The sequence below is a fragment of the Bubalus kerabau genome, chromosome 15 (genome assembly GCF_029407905.1).
Source record: "Bubalus kerabau isolate K-KA32 ecotype Philippines breed swamp buffalo chromosome 15, PCC_UOA_SB_1v2, whole genome shotgun sequence".
NCBI lineage: Eukaryota > Metazoa > Chordata > Mammalia > Artiodactyla > Bovidae > Bubalus > Bubalus kerabau.
The window spans coordinates 37,339,211-37,351,566 of record NC_073638.1 but is presented as its reverse complement, the minus strand read 5'-3'; the positions used below and the strand labels follow the sequence as shown (position 1 = coordinate 37,351,566).

The following is a 12,356-nucleotide window of genomic DNA, read 5'->3' as shown; positions in this document are numbered from 1 at the left end:
ATAAGAATTGAGTAAACTAATACAAACTTTTAGTACCATTCCTGGCACATAGGAAGTATTACATAAATGAAAGCCTCTGTCCATGTGATTGTTATGATTGGCCTTTGAGTGTGTGGTACTCAGCCCTGAATGGGGCACCTTCAGAGGGGAGCATCCTAATCTGTAAAGGGGGATGGTCTCTTCCAGCATAGACATCCTGTGGCTTTATGAGCACAGACCCTTTTTCATCATGAGGAGTGATAATCTCTCTCTTGGAACCTCACTGATTCCTAGGAAGGAGGTGCTCCAAGTGGGGTGAGAATGGAGAATGTGGTCAGGTTCTATGATGATGACATTTCTTTCTGAATCTGGACTCTGACGTTTTCTGGCTGTGTTTCCCCTGTCTCCCCCATCCCCTACCCCCAACCCCTTCTAAACTCCCCACAACTGAGCCAGGCTCTTCTCCATTGTCCTCAGGACAGCCTCACCTTCCGCCCTGACTCAGAGCAACCACTTAGCTAGTGAGAGAGGACCCATTAAAGAAACAAATGTCTCTTTCCTGTGGCAGAGGGAGGAATAAGGTGATCTGAGGGCTCCCAGTAATGAAGACAAAGAAGATGAATTAGACTCTGAAGTGCTTACCGCCTCCTGAAACACTTAGGAGATTAAATGCCCATGAGGCTTCCGGTAATGCATCTGCCAGTGACGCCAGTGCTGTGCAGAGCCTCTGGGTCTTGCAACTGTATTTGTCCATCTTCCTCTGAACACCTCAGCAAGAACCCCTCCATCATCCCAGCAAACTGAGTCTACTTAACTTGTCCCACAGAAGCCGTGATAGCCTCAGTTTGCCTGTCCTCTACCCACTCTTGGAGTGTGGATGGGGTTGAGGGCCGCCTGGGGCCTGGGCTCTTCCACTACCACCATCTGCCCCCTGCCAATCCCTGCTAATGGAGGGGGGTTGGATGCAGTTAACATTCAGAAGCACTCCCTATCTAACAAGCCATCTGTGTGGACTGTGTTTTCATCCCTGGAAGTATTTTCGAGGGGTCACGCTGCCCAGGGCATCCAGTTACAGGCATGACAATAGGGTGGGTACAGGGCTGGCTCACCTCTGCCTACCTGTCAAGATGTGACAATCTAGGGTGAAAGGGATGTGGTTATCTTGTCTAACTCACAGCACAGATTTTCACTGAACATGACTTTGCAACCTTTAGAGATGAATTGCTTTCACAGAGGTAAAGGGTGCTGGTATATTTACTTTCCATGAAGATACACTATCTGTTTGGCATTTTAGAATGTCCGGATTTTGTAGCATTTCTGAGCCCTTGCTGTGAGTATCATTATCAGGCCTGCATGCTCAGTTGCTCAGTTGTGTCTGACTCTCTCAGTTGCGTCGTGACCCTGTGGACTGTAGCCCACCAGGCTCCTCTCTCCATGGGATTTTCCAGGCAACAATACTGGAGTGGGCTGCCACTTCTTCCTTCAATATAATTATCAGAAGTCCATTTATCAGAAATGCCAGTTACTGAAGATTACAATTTTGACTTACATTTCAGAAGCTCTCTGTAGTTTATACAGCCCTATCACACACATATATGACATGGTAGAAACAGTAACAGGCTTTGGGTTCAGGCAGACCTGAATTCAAATCCTGATCCCATTTCCTAGCTGTATGACCTTAGACAAATTGCTTAACTTCTCTGAGCCACAATTCCCTCTGTGAAATAAGGATACTAATATTTCCTCCCTTCTTGTGTCATTATGATGATTAGGTGGCATAATGCTTGTAAAGTAGTTTGAAACAAAGTGATACTCATTGGGATGGGTCCAGGGAAGTGGAGTCAGGAAATGTGGTTAATGTGGTGGTCAGTGTAATGTGGTGTGAGTCAATGCATGGTGTGTTATTGTTTCAATCTGTGTGTGGGTTTCTGCAGGTTGTACTGTATATGTGTGTCTGTGTGTGTATGAGAGAGCGAAAGAAGAGAGAGATGGTGTAGGGGACTATAAAGCAGTTTGTTTGTATTTGAATATATGAGCGTATCTACTATCCAGAGAGGCTTAGATTAAGCCAGGATCACAACACCCAGGCCTGTTCGGCTCCCGAAACCCTTCCCTATAAAGTCAAGGGAAAACTAAACCCGGAGAACATGGTCTGGTGTTCACATGCTTCTAATACTGTGAGGCTGACAGCCCAGCCTTGATGCAATCCCTAGGCAGAGTGTTTTGGTTCAGTTCACCATCAACTTGGGACCCACATCTAAGGCATTTCTATGGCCTTTGTGACTGTCCCTGCTGAGCCCAGAACTCAGCCCTCCAGTCTCACCTCTTTGGTCATGAAAGGACCAGGGACCAGAGGGTGGGAGCAGTGTCTGCCTTGGGAATCAGGCAGGTGCCCTGATGGTCTCCATGCCTATCAGAGGGAGAGAGAGGAGGGGGAAAAGGGCTGGGTCTTCTCCTGAACCCCTTGCCTTGCTGGCCTTGAAGGAGAAGTGTGTTTCAAGAGCCCACACTGTCCCTCTGTCAGACCCCTTCATCCTTCAAACCACTGTTCTTGTCTTGATTCTTTCTGTTCTTTGATGGAGGGAAGTGGTGTGGAGGGAGGGGGGCAGGGCAGAGAAGCACTTCCTTAGAGGCCATAAAGGGCTTCTGCTGGCTGGTCTCAAGGCTGAAGTTGACATGGTTGTCAAAGCTTTAGAGAGTTATCTCAGTGACCTGGGCTTCCCAGGGGGCGCTAGTGGTAAAGAACCTGCCTGCCAATGGATGGAACTCGCATTTCCTGCATTGGCAGGCAGATTCTTTACCTGCTGAGCCATTGGGAAGTCCCAACAGCTGCTCTGAGTGCTTTACAAAACATTAATTCACTTAATACTCATCACAGTCTTATGAGTTCTCTTGTTTTTCTCTTCTGCAGTAGGCCAAAAAATGCCCCCTCCAAGAATGTCTACATCCTAATCCCCAAAACCTGGGTAGGCTCCCTTACATGGCAAAAGGGATATCTTCAGATATGAGTAAGTTAAGGATCTTGGTATAGCAATAATATCCTGGATTATCTATGTGGGCCCAATGTACCACAGGGATTCTTATAAGAAAGAGGCAGAAGGGTCAGAGTCAGAGGATGAGATGTGAATGAGGAAGCAGAGGTCAGAGTGATGGGCCAGCAGAGGCTAAGGAGTCTGAGCAGCTTTTAAAAACTGGAAAAGAACAGGACACAGATTCTCCCCGAGAGCCTGCATGCAGAAGGAATGAAGCTCTGTCTACACTTGACTTTAGCTCCATCAGACCCACTAAAGGCTTCTGACCCCCAGAATTGCAAGATAAAATTATGTTGGGTTAAGTCACTAAGTCTGTGGTCACTTGTTTTAGCAGCAATAGAAAACAAATACTTCTTGCTCAACAAGGCAGAGAAAGGTTAAGTAACATGGTCAAGATCAGATGGAAAATGATGATAGAACCCAGATTTGGAAGAGGTTGGTCCATGCATTTAGCCACTATGCTATACTGTCTCTTACCTAGGGCCTCTCTTGAGGATGATACCCTCTGTATTCACAAATAGCTATAGAGGGATCAGTACCCTCTCACTTAGGAGGAATAAGACTTAATTAAAAAATCATCATACAGGAATGAATTGGCTTGGGCCAGGGGGAAAACTGTCATCTGGCTCCTGTCTTCTGTCCCCTGACAGCATTGCTACCGTATAGCTAACAAGGTAAACCAGTTGTCCCTAAAATCCCAACTCTGGATTTGACTCTAAGGAGGAATGTTGTGGATCTGCCTTCTTTTTATCACAGTAGGTACAGACAAGGATGTTTCAAAGGCGGGGGCTCAAGGCAGGGCCTAATTGGCATTTATTCAAATTGTGCTTAATTGAATACTTCATCTGCACCTCAGAAAACCACATGGGGTACAGGTTCTGTAAAGAGGAAGTAATTTTCATTAACAGGATCTAAATTAGTCTGACAGAAAGACCTGCCTGTGCTGTGACACAGCTAATAATTGCTGTGTAATGAACCTGATGCTGCAGACAAAGGTTTCCTTTTTTATTTTGCCTTTCTTTCCCTTCTTCCCTTCCTTCCTGGCTTCCTCGCTCCCTCCCTCCCTCCCTTCCTCTCTTCTCTTTTGGTTCTGTATGTCAAGCAACTACTTTTATTCAGCGGCCAGGCTGGTCATGGTTGGAGGATCGCTGTCCCCATGCTGCAGGAACCAAGGGCGTGCACCATACTCCTACTCACATCCCACAGAAGGCCAGGTGAACTGCAGGCTGGCACAGGCTTGGCCTTGTGTCTCCTTCCTCACAAGACTGTGTGCTTTAGGCCTCTTGAGAGCCTTCTGCTTTTGGCTGCATCTTCTACCTATATTTTTCTTTCTTTTTTTTTTTTATTTTAATTTAATTTAATTTTATTTTTAAACCTGAAACACTGTATTAGTTTTGCCAAACATCAAAACGAATCCGCCACAGGTATACATACGCTCCCCATCCTGAACCTTCCTCCCTCCTCCCTCCCCACACCATCCCTCTGGATAGTCCCAGTGCACCAGCCCCAAGCATCCAGTATCGTGCATCGAACCTGGACTGGCAACTCGTTTCATACATGATATTACACGTTTCAATGCCATTCTCCCGAATCTTCCCACCCTCTCCCTCTCCAACAGAGTCCATAAGACTGTTCTATACATCAGTGTCTCTTTTGCTGTCTCATACACAGGGTTATTGTTACCATCTTTCTAAATTCCATATATATGCATTAGTATACTGTATTGGTGTTTTTCTTTCTGGCTTACTTCACTCTGTATAATAGCCCACAAACACTCATAATCCTGAAAGGGTGGGGAAAAGAGCTTCCAAAGACAAACACTTCTTTAGTCCTATAATCTTTCTAAAATGCAAATAGGAGTTTGTCACTTCCCTCATGAAATTCCTCATGGTGCAGAGTGACCTTCAGGATGAAGGTTATGGCGCCTGTCCTGTCCCTCCCCTGGCTACCCTCCCCATCATGCTTACCCACCCAGGCCCCTGGCCGGGTCCAAGCTGGGATGGCTGATATGACAGCCTAAGAAGACATGTCCCTTTCTAAAATGTGTTTAGTGGGAAATGGAGAAGATAGATACTCTATCAATGTGTCATACTTTTCCCTTCCTGTTTAAGAGATTTGTTATCTGAATTTATTATCCAGAGTAATATGCCAATATTGAACCAATTAAAATCTAGATAATACTCTTTGTTAGTCAATACCATGTTCAGTTCAGTTCAGTCGCTCAGTAGTGTCCGACTCTTTGTGACCCCATGAATCGCAGCACGCCAGGCCTCCCTGTCCATCACCAACTCCCAGAGTTCACTCAGACTCATGTCCATCAAGTCAGTGATGCCATCCAGCCATCTCATCCTCTGTCGTCCCCTTCTCCTCCTGCCCCAAATCCCTCCCAGCATCAGAGTCTTTTCCAATGAGTCAACTCTTCACATGAGGTGGCCAAAGTACTGGAGTTTCAGCTTTAGCATCATTCCTTCCAAGGAAATCCCAGGGCTGATCTCCTTCAGAATGGACTGGTTGGATCTCCTTGCAGTCCAAGGGACTCTCAAGAGTCTTCTCCAACACCATAGTTCAAAAGCATCAATTCTTCGGCGCTCAGCTTTCTTCACAGTCCAACTCTCATATCCATACATGACCACAGGAAAAATCATAGCCTTGACTAGATGGACCTTTGTTGGCAAAGTAATGTCTTTGCTTTTGAATATGCTATCTAGGTTGGTCATAACTTTCCTTCCAAGGACTAAGTGTCTTTTAATTTCATGGCTGCAGTCACCATCTGCAGTGATTTTGGAGCCCCCAAAAATAAAGTCTGACACTGTTTCCACTGTTTCCCCATCTATTTGCCATGAAGTGATGGGACTGGATGCCATGATCTTTGTTTTCTGAATGTTGAGCTTTAAGCCAACTTTTTCACTCTCCACTTTCACTTTCGTCAAGAGACTCTTTAGTTCCTCTTCACTTTCTGCCATAAGGGTGGTGTCATCTGCATATCTGAGGCCCACTTGACTTCACATTCCAGGATGTCTGAGGTTATTGATATTTCTCCTGGCAATCTTGATTCCAGCTTGTGCTTCTTCCAGCCCAGCGTTTCTCATGATGTACTCTGCATATAAGTTAAATAAACAGGGTGACAATATACAGCCTTGATGTACTCCTTTTCCTATTTGGAACCCGTCTGTTCCTCCATGTCCAGTTCTAACTGTTGCTTCCTGACCTGCATATAAGTTTCTCAAAAGGCGGGTCAGGTGGTCTGGTATTTCCATCTCTTTCAGAATTTTCCACAGTTTATTGTGATCCACACAGTCAAAGACTTTGGCATAGTCAATAAAGCAGAAATAGATGTTTTTCTGGAACTCTCTTGCTTTTTCCATGATCCAGCGGATGGTGGCAATTTGATCTCTGGTTCCTCTGCCTTTTCTAAAACCAGCTTGAACATCAGGAAGTTCAGGGTTCACGTATTGCTGAAGCCTGGCTTGAAGAATTTTGAGCATTACTTTACTAGTGTGTAAGATGAGTGCAATTGTGCGGTAGTTTGAGCATTCTTTGCCATTGCCTTTCTTTGGGATTGGAATGAAAACTGACCTTTTCCAGTCTTGTGGCCACTGCTGAGTTTTTCAAATTTGCTGGCGTATTGAGTGCAGCACTTTCACAGCATCATCTTTCAGGATTTGAAATAGCTCCACTGGAATTCCATCACCTCCACTAGCTTTGTTCATAGTGATGCTTTCTAAGGCCCACTTGACTTCACATTCCAGGATGTCTGGCTCTAGGTCAGTGATCACACCATCGTGATTATCTGGGTCGTTATCCCATTTCAGAACTTAAGCTGCTTGAACTGTGTCAGGAGACTGTCAGCTGCTTCTTCAGAGGTGAGGCACGGCCTCCACTTCTGTTATACCGTGTGACAGCCTTTGCAGAGAAATAAGCCTCCACCAAGGAAAAGTGTTATTTTATGATTTATTTTAATTACTACTTGAGAGTGCTGTCCACTTCCATGGAAGCGGGTGAATTTTCATTTTGCTAAATTTAATGTTAGGCTCAGTGTCATGAGTGGCATCTGAATTAACAGGTGCCCCGTTTCCAACATATTCCAGTGGTGTTTGGCACACTCTACAGTTTGGGGTCTGCAGGAAGTCCCTTACTGGCCCATCCCTTAATTCAGTTTTGAGTTCTCTGTACAACCTTGTCTATGCCAGGGGGTAGGGCTGGGGTGGGCTGTTGGCTGCTCAGCCCAGAAGTTGTAACCGAGGCTCAGTGTTTACCTGGCATCAGCATTCCTTTCCTACAGGCAGAGTCCTTCAGCCATGACTGACAAGCAAGGCTTTGCAGTCCGCAGGCTTGTAAAGTGTAGCAGAGCATGAATCCTCATCAGATTCCATACAATACCTGAAGTTTATGGTGCAATGCTGCCTTTAGTTTCCTTGTCATGATCTCTATCTTAACCTTAGTCTCCATTCATTTCAGGTTGAAAATAGGTGGGGCTTAGTATCAGGGCAAGAAGCTGGGGTAGAGAGAACCCAATCCAAGACAGGAGCTAGCCAGAAACCTGCCAATTCTGTCTGCATTCCAGAGGCTGGGTGCAAAGGGACCCTGCTGAAAGGTGATTGAGGCTCCATCTTCATTCAGGTGATTCTGTTCTCTCCAGCGGTGTCCTGGGGCCCCTGAGGGCCATCCTAGGGCCACATGCTGATGAATGGGCACCCGTCACTAGGGAAATACATCTGAGTGCCAGAAACCTGTGAAGATGGAAGAAAATACCATGGAAGGATGGGCCAGGTAGACTGGAAGGAGTCATGGGCTAAAGGAAAGCTTTGTAGCCCCTGACTCACCTACCTGTACAGAGTACCTTTGGCTCAGGAGTTCCCATTTTCTTAGCTTCTCAATTCTCTTTTCCAGATTGTGACCATCTTGGCAAACATGTCTGTCCTAGAGCAGTGTGCCTCCGACATTATTCAGGAGAATGGTACGTCTTTTCAGCGGTGTGCATGCTGCATGGGTTATGTGGCTCTGTGGGACCCTGTACCTTTGTGTTTGTGTGAAGGCCTCTGTGTAGGTATGTAAATGTGTACACGTGGGTCTCCACATTTGCAAGGGCACATGAATGTGTGCTTATGTGGGCAATGGGCCAATAGGTAAATGTTTGCTTGCTTCCATAGCACTTTGATCTAGTGGGAGGCAGATACAGAACAAAAGATAGGGAATGTCAGGTGCAGAAAGCAAAGCAGGGAAGAAGATAAGGTAAATCCAAGGTAGAAGCATGGCAGCTGCTATTTTAATTAGTGTGGTGAGGAGAAAACAGAGACTTCATTAGGATCCAAAAGTAAAAACCTATGCCCATAAAGGATGCATTCCAACTTTAAATTATTCTCATCATACTGGGTTTGGCCACAGGAGAAAGCTGACGGGTGTGGGGTGGGGTCAGGGCAGATGGATCCCTGGATGCCTCACCTGAGAGCATCTGTTTCCTCTTGTTCCTTTGCTCCCACCTTGCGCTGAGAGTGTCCATGTCCAGGTGAGGTGCCCAGGATCTGATCTAAGTGGTCTCTACTGGAAAGCAGATCAGCTGGCTGCCTTGCAGCTGGGATAGGAGTGGAGAGGGCTTCCTGTGACTGAGAAATAACAGAGCAATTAGCAACCGGTTGGAAACCAAGAGATGCTAATGAGGAAGAGTGCCCTGGGAGCCTGGACAGCTGCCTCTGCTCCTATTAAGCCCCCTTCTCCCAGGTTGCCTTGCTGTTTTAATACATGTATACATTCTCCATTCCCCTTACTCTATTGAAAAAATATCTTTTTGTGTTAATTTTATGTGATCGGGGTAATAATGAGAAACTTTTTTTTGGCTGCATTGCATGGCTCTGTTACTTACTAGTGACCTCCATTCTTCCATCTGCAAAATGAAACAATATTAATATCCACCTCACTGGGATGATGTGAGGATTAATATCAGGCTTGTTAGAAGAGTGTTAAGCACAGAATGAGCTCTGTGCTATGTGTATCTGCTCTTTCAGGAAACAGTGGTCATCTCATAGGGTTTAAGTGAAGAGAGTTTGATGAAGGAACTATTTGCAAAAGTGGGGCAGAATTTGAGGGTTCAGCAGTGGTGGTCATTCAGCCCGGGACCACTGGAAGACTGTAGAACTCCTTGGTCTGGAGAGGGCAAGCCTTGTGCTGTGAAAGGCAATCCTCCACTCAAGACACTTGAGACTCTGACATGCCTTGCCCTGAAGCCTGGTGATTTTGTCTCTGTCCTGCCCTGAATTGTGTGTGAATGTTGGTGGATGAATGGGCCCTGCTGGAAGGTCAGAAACTGTGATCACTGGTCACCCTTACACTGGGAGGCGGGCCAGGGCAGTCCAAGCTCATTTTTATCAGTGGTATCAGTGGTGTCCCTCCAGCTAATTTTGCTTCTCCCTCAGGGGCTGGGGCTGAACTGGAGAGAATGTTGGGGACGGAACACGGCTTTGGGACCTGCTCTCTAAGCTGTAACACCCTTCAACTCTTGGGTGACTCTGTGGCACTGTGCCTGGCTAGAACTCAGAAAACACATTCTGGATTTTTGTTGGTAGCCCCAATTTCATTGCATCTTATCTTTCTCTAGATAAGATTTATATATATTTAAAGGAAACTTTGTGTTTTGTACAATTGTAAGACTTCTCACATGAATGCATCCACATTCATTCATTTGATGTTCATTCACAAACCTTTGAGCTGAGCACTGTTCTGACACTTAGGAGACACCCGTTCAGGAAATGGACGAAGATCCTTGTCCTCACAGTGCCCACCTGCTAGTATAAGAGAAACTGTTTTTTTGTCAGGCTCTAGGTACGAAGCCGGGTTAGGGTTAGGGTTTGGAAAATGGCTTCTTTATGGGAACCCTAAACCATGAGGTGTCTGTAAAATTTCTTAATCTTGGTGTCCCCTGTTTATGTCACCACAGGTCACAGTATACACCCAGGACAATCAGACCACAGCTCTGGTTTCAGGGGAGAGGTTCTCAGCTGACCAAACTGAAGCCTAAACATCTCAGTCTGATTACTCCACCCTCTTCTAGTCATGAAACCCCTCTAAGACATCTGATCTAGTGATTATCCAGCCTAGGGGTAGGTCACCTCCCACCAGGGAGACCCATTACCCCTGGACCTGTCTCAGATGCAACCAGCATCATAAGTGAAGCAGTGATGGAGGGTAACCAGTTATCTGAGTTCTCATCCCTAGCTACTTACTGCGTGACCCTGGGCAACATACTTCGCCTCTCTCTCGGCCTCGAAGGGAATTACAATAAATAGTACTTAGTCTCTGAGGCTGTTAGGTTTTAGGGATCATGCATTTACTGTGTGTTTAGCACAGCATCAGGGATGTAGTAAAAGCTCAGTGATAGCATTAAAAAAATGTTAAAAGGACCAAAGGTCCCTCCCAGGTATAGTGTCTTGGTATGTGGAAGCAGAGACACCCTCAGGGCAGATGGAGCAGAAATGGCCTTGTCCAGGTTCCTCCTGTGGTTGAGATCCCTGAGTCACCCCAACAGCCTTGGCTTGAGCCTACAACTCCATCCAGCTGGCCCTGCTCAGGCAGCTACCAACTGTTCCTCGCTTTCCACTCAGGGGTCCAACTTATCATGGGCATGCTGTCTGAGAAGCCAAGGTCTGGGACCCCTGCCGAGGTGGCAGCCTGCGAGAGAGTCCAGCAGAAGGCTGCAGTGACCCTGGCCCGTCTCAGCCGAGACCCAGATGTGGCACGGGAGGCCGTGCGGCTGAGCTGTGAGTGGTGCTGGCTGGGGCAGGGGTGGTGGCGGGGTGGTCCGGGCTGGGAGCAGTCCTGATTTCACAGTGGTGGTGGCGATGGATGACTCAGAGCAGGGCTGGCTGTGCTGAGAAATGCTGGTGTGGGGCCCCAGGGTGTGCCCCAAGTGACCTTCCTTTCTCCTGGGGCTGAAGCTAGAGAGAGGAGGAGTCTAGAGAGGTTTAAGTTGGCCAGAGAGTAACTGACTCAGGGGCTTCCTGTTAATGAGGACCTCATTCTTTCATACTCTCATTCATTTCCTCATTCATTCATTCAGTTATTCACCTACTCTTATTTACTTAGCCACTCATTCATTTACTCATGAATTCATCCTTTTGGTCATTCATTCATTACTTCATTTATCCACCATTATCTCATTCATAGCTCACTCATTAAATCCCTCATTCATTCCTTCATTCAGTTAGTCCTTCATTTATTTACCCAACAAATGTTTCCTGAGCACCCACTCTATGCTAGGCTCTGTTCTAAGTGCTGGGCATAAAACACTGGTTATAGCTGCAACCTGATGAAAGTGGCTTACAATCTAATGCAGGTAACAGATAAGGAAAGAAAAGTTTGCACCTGAATAGCATCAAGTAATGCTCAAAGGATGTCGATGGCATGATTGGCACACAGACGACGTAGTCTACATTTACCTGGGCGGGGCAAATAATGTTTTAACACGGAAATGAGTCCTTAGCTGTAGTTTGAGGAGTTATTCTGGTGTGAAGGCTAAGAAGGAGTGCCCCAGGTGGAGGCAGGAGATGGCAGTGTTCCTGACCATCCAGGCACTGGAGGACAGCAAGAGGTGGCCCTGGGGCAGCATAGAGTCCTGGCTCCATAGTGACTTTATGGAGAATAAACATCAAGAATCTGTCTGCACACTTTTTATTACTATCTTATGAGTTTTTCCCTGTTGTTTTTAGAGTTTGAGAGAAGTCATTTTGTATTGAAAAACAAGGTCATTTATTTTACTTTCCTCTGTAAAGGCTTAGGAAATATTAGCCTACTCAATCTGTAGTCTTCTTTAATTTTAGCTACAATATATTTTCTGACTCAAATGGGCAATTGGGAAAGAAAAAGGTACTAAGATGTAAACATTGAATTTAGCTCTGATAAAGTACCTGCATGGGAAGTTCTTTCTTAGGAGGACCTGCAGTATCTCCTGTGGCTCGTCCCTCTCCACTGTGGGGGAGCTCCATCCTGGCCAGTGTGCTGGTGCTCAGGGAAAAGGTTTTGATGCTGCAGCTAATTCTGGGCCTGACCAACGTTCATTTACACCTGAGGGAGCAGAAAGTCTCCCCCACAGACTCCTCAGAGGGGTTTATCCCCTTCCCTATCAATTGGCGGCCACCTGCCTCTACCCGGCTCCATGCAGAGGGCTGTGGTAAGAGACTGGAACACCTTTGGGTCAGGCCTGGCCACACCCATCCTGACTCAGGTGTGAGGGTCTCCCCATGTCTCTTGCAGGTATGTCCCGCCTCATTGAACTCTGCCGCTCGCCCTCAGAGAGGAACAGCAGTGACGCCGTGCTGGTGGCCTGCCTGGTGAGTTCCCAGTTTCCCTGCCTCT

The 12,356-nt window shown here is 46.5% G+C and overlaps 1 protein-coding gene across 1 annotated transcript in view; it reads left to right on the top strand.

Annotated features, from left to right (window-relative positions):
• Window positions 1–12,356, top strand: part of INSC (INSC spindle orientation adaptor protein) — a 68,927-nt gene that overhangs the window by 49,709 nt on the left and 6,862 nt on the right. The window contains exons 8-10 of the mRNA XM_055548529.1: window positions 7,902–7,968; window positions 10,607–10,762; window positions 12,255–12,331. Coding sequence (XP_055404504.1) covers window positions 7,902–7,968; window positions 10,607–10,762; window positions 12,255–12,331 — 300 coding nt within the window. The remainder of the gene's footprint in view (window positions 1–7,901; window positions 7,969–10,606; window positions 10,763–12,254; window positions 12,332–12,356) is intronic.